We start from the raw sequence: 3,168 nt of genomic DNA, 5'->3' as shown, positions 1-3,168 counted from the left end.
CTCAGGCCGAAAATGAAAATAAACTTTAAACCAATTATCTTTAATATTGTTGCGTCAGCGAGGTCACGGGACTAGTATCACGCCACTTCTTCTCTCGAACCTTCGTGAATTATCGGGATATTACTAGATTGGGGGTAGGCTGGTATATATAAGATGGTCACAACGTGACGGGAACAGTGTAATGAGTAATTGAATAAAGTATTGTTGAGCACGAGCACGTGAGACGTTCTAGCGTTTGTGATGGAACGACTGTTGAAAATAAGTGTATCGGTAATGTTATTAAGAAAGGACTTGTGTCGCTAAAGTTTCGTTGGAACGAAGTTACGGAAAATTAACTAACGACTGGAGGCGTAACAATATCATATAAAGTATAACTAGTAGGGATGGAGCAAATGAATTCCTCCTCTCGCTATGGATTCCGTCAGTGTGACCGAATTTGTAACTAGAAAGCAACTTTCAGAGTTTCCATACTATAACTCATAACATTGTCTACCTGTTTATACTTAATTTTATTGTTTTATTGCTCTTGGAACCTTCTCTAACATGTTTGGTGTGACAGGGATTCGAACCCGCGATCCGCACATTGCGAGGCGAGCGCTTTAATCACCTGGTTATGCCATGCCAATGAAAACAAGAAATATGGTACTCAGTTTTATATAGTATTGTATCGAAAATAAACGAAGGTACGTTTATTGGCGGTCATTTGATGTTATTTATTCATTATCACTGCCTGGAGAATTTGTACCAAGTTGACTGGTTTGTTCTACTTATACAGAAAATGCGGATTTACTAGTTTTACTTTAGTAGGGCGATCTGATATGATAAACATATATTTCAAACTCTATAAAGTAGTTTAATAGCAACTAACGTTTCAAGGCCATTTGGAATTACGAATTTTAAAACGGTGTTTCAAAGAACTTTTAAACACTGGAAATGCTCAATTATAAATTGTTTGAAATATAAAAATTACGAAAAATAGTTGTTGATTAAACTGATTATTTAATCCAGTTTGTTAACCAAATTCCAATTATTGCACGTTTTTGCGTTTAAATTTTGATTACTGGAAAACTCGAAAACGAATACAAACCTTATTTCCAACCAATTCTATCAGTCTCAGTTTTCGTAGTCGTGAAAGGATGATAATAATTTGATTGAGTTCGTATGGTGTTATTAGTTAGGCTTTTATCTCTTTTAGGGAAATATACGTTCAAATGGAAAACATGAGTACAGAATTAGAAGATTTGGTTAAATTAAATTTATACGACTTACTCCAAGTTTCATGTACGGCCGGAAACAAAGAGGTACGAAAGCTGCAACTTAGTGTTATTAATAATTTTAATATTAGTATTAGGACAAAAATAGGAGTAATAATAACACGGAATCAGGTTTCGTTCTAATCCTATAGAATAAATAGTATAATGAACACGATTTAGATCTTAACGTGTTGTATATATCAATAAAAATGAAAACAAGAAAAACTGTTGCGTTACCACACAATGTTAATTACTAAAGTTAATGATTATATCAGTTAATTAGTAGTACTAGTATTCAGTATTAGTATTAAAAAGTATAATATTAATAGTATTACAGTTACTACTAGTACCATTTCACTAGCTGTATTCCGTTATTTGTTTCCGTTCCATATGAAAAGCAAAATGCTCAAGTAGGTGTAACATATAATTCTCTCTGTGCTTCTTTACTGAAATAATTAATCGTACCCATCATTTTACTGTTACTGTTAGGAAGTTTAACGAATGATAAAGCTCCTGGGTCAAATGATATTTGCCCTGGGATTGTGAAGGAGGTTAAGGATTGGGTATGGGAGCCACTATCTTGCTACTATTTTCTTCAAGTACTTAAATATTGGGAAGGTGCTGGAACCAGAACTTAAGCAGAGTCGAAATGGGCTAATGTTCTTCCTTATTTCAAGAGAGATGATAGAAATTGTTACAGTAATTATAGGCCTATCACTATTACTAGTATTAATTGTACAACAATGATGTGAAAATGTTTTGAAAGTTCGATAAAAGATGCTTTGCAAAGTCAGTTAACAGTTTAAAATTTTTTTGGATAATCATTATAGTTTCACTAGGAGAAAATCTTGCATTACTGATTAATCTTTTAATATTCTTTGAATAGTTAACTGCTTGTGTAGATGTAAGGGTGTGGATTTTGTGTATTTGGATTTTCAGAAAGCATTTGACAATGCGCCACATAAAAGGCTTGTTACAAATTTTATCTCTGTAGTGTAGGTGTGAGAAATAAATAGGTTGGCTCATTGAATTGAAAACTGGCTAGATGGAAGAAAGCAGAGGGATGTTATTAATGGAATTCAGTCAAGCTTGATAAATGTCAAAAGTGGGGTACCTGAGGTGTCATTGGTAGGACTTTGCACTTTTTGATTTACATCAATAATATAGATGAAGGAATAGTCAATAAATTATATAGATTTCCTGATTATATTACAGCTTTGGGTGCTGCTGGCTTTGTAAAGGGATTTGGAGTATTTGGTGAGTTGGGTGAATAAATGGCAGATGGCTTTTAATTATAATAAATGCATGTGGGGCATCACAATTTGAATTGTGAGTATAATTTTGATGGGAATAACCCTAACAGGTTCTATGATACCAATGTATAGAGAAGACATGGTCTAAGAATATCATTTATCAAAACCCATGAATTTTATTAACATAAGCATAGCTGGTGATAACATAGTTTATATGGCTGATATCATGGCATTTTCATACTATGTGCTAAATTATGCAAAACTTGCCTTTATATGGCTTAAATATTTTTTTTACACATGAAATTATATTATCAAACTATGATGGCAAGTTTTATGTTAACTTTATATACCTTAATATACATGTGTTTGTCATAATTTTCAAAGTGCTGTATAAAATTGGTAATTTAAATACTGTATGATGTAAACATTTCCATTAAATGTTTATATCTACTTGTTATAGATTGGCATTCTGAAATTTACATATCAAGAATCCTCTAAAGTTATTCTTTCAATTTATTTACAGTGTATTTCATAAAGTTATTTTGGTTTAGTTTGTCAATTAGGAAATAATTGAAACATTGTTGAAAACTTTGTTTCTACATTTACAAACAAAATAAATGATATAATTATGGTAAGAGTTCCATATGGCACCCCCACTCAAT

General features: G+C 32.1%; 1 protein-coding gene across 2 annotated transcripts in view; it reads left to right on the top strand.

Annotated features, from left to right (window-relative positions):
• Positions 1 to 1,055: 1,055 nt before the first annotated feature.
• Positions 1,056 to 3,168, top strand: part of LOC106459448 (dnaJ homolog subfamily C member 17-like) — a 154,865-nt gene continuing 152,752 nt past the window's right edge. Inside the window, exon 1 of one of the 2 annotated variants that reach the window (XM_013919070.2) lies at positions 1,056 to 1,301. In XM_013919070.2, the coding sequence (XP_013774524.2) occupies positions 1,212 to 1,301 (90 nt within the window). In that variant the 5' untranslated portion in view covers positions 1,056 to 1,211. The remainder of the gene's footprint in view (positions 1,302 to 3,168) is intronic. The other variant, XM_013919067.2, reaches the window with a different exon arrangement.

This window comes from Limulus polyphemus, unplaced genomic scaffold, assembly GCF_000517525.1.
Source record: "Limulus polyphemus unplaced genomic scaffold, Limulus_polyphemus-2.1.2 Scaffold610, whole genome shotgun sequence".
In the NCBI taxonomy this organism is placed as follows: domain Eukaryota; kingdom Metazoa; phylum Arthropoda; class Merostomata; order Xiphosura; family Limulidae; genus Limulus; species Limulus polyphemus.
This window is presented reverse-complemented; position numbering and strand designations above follow the sequence as displayed.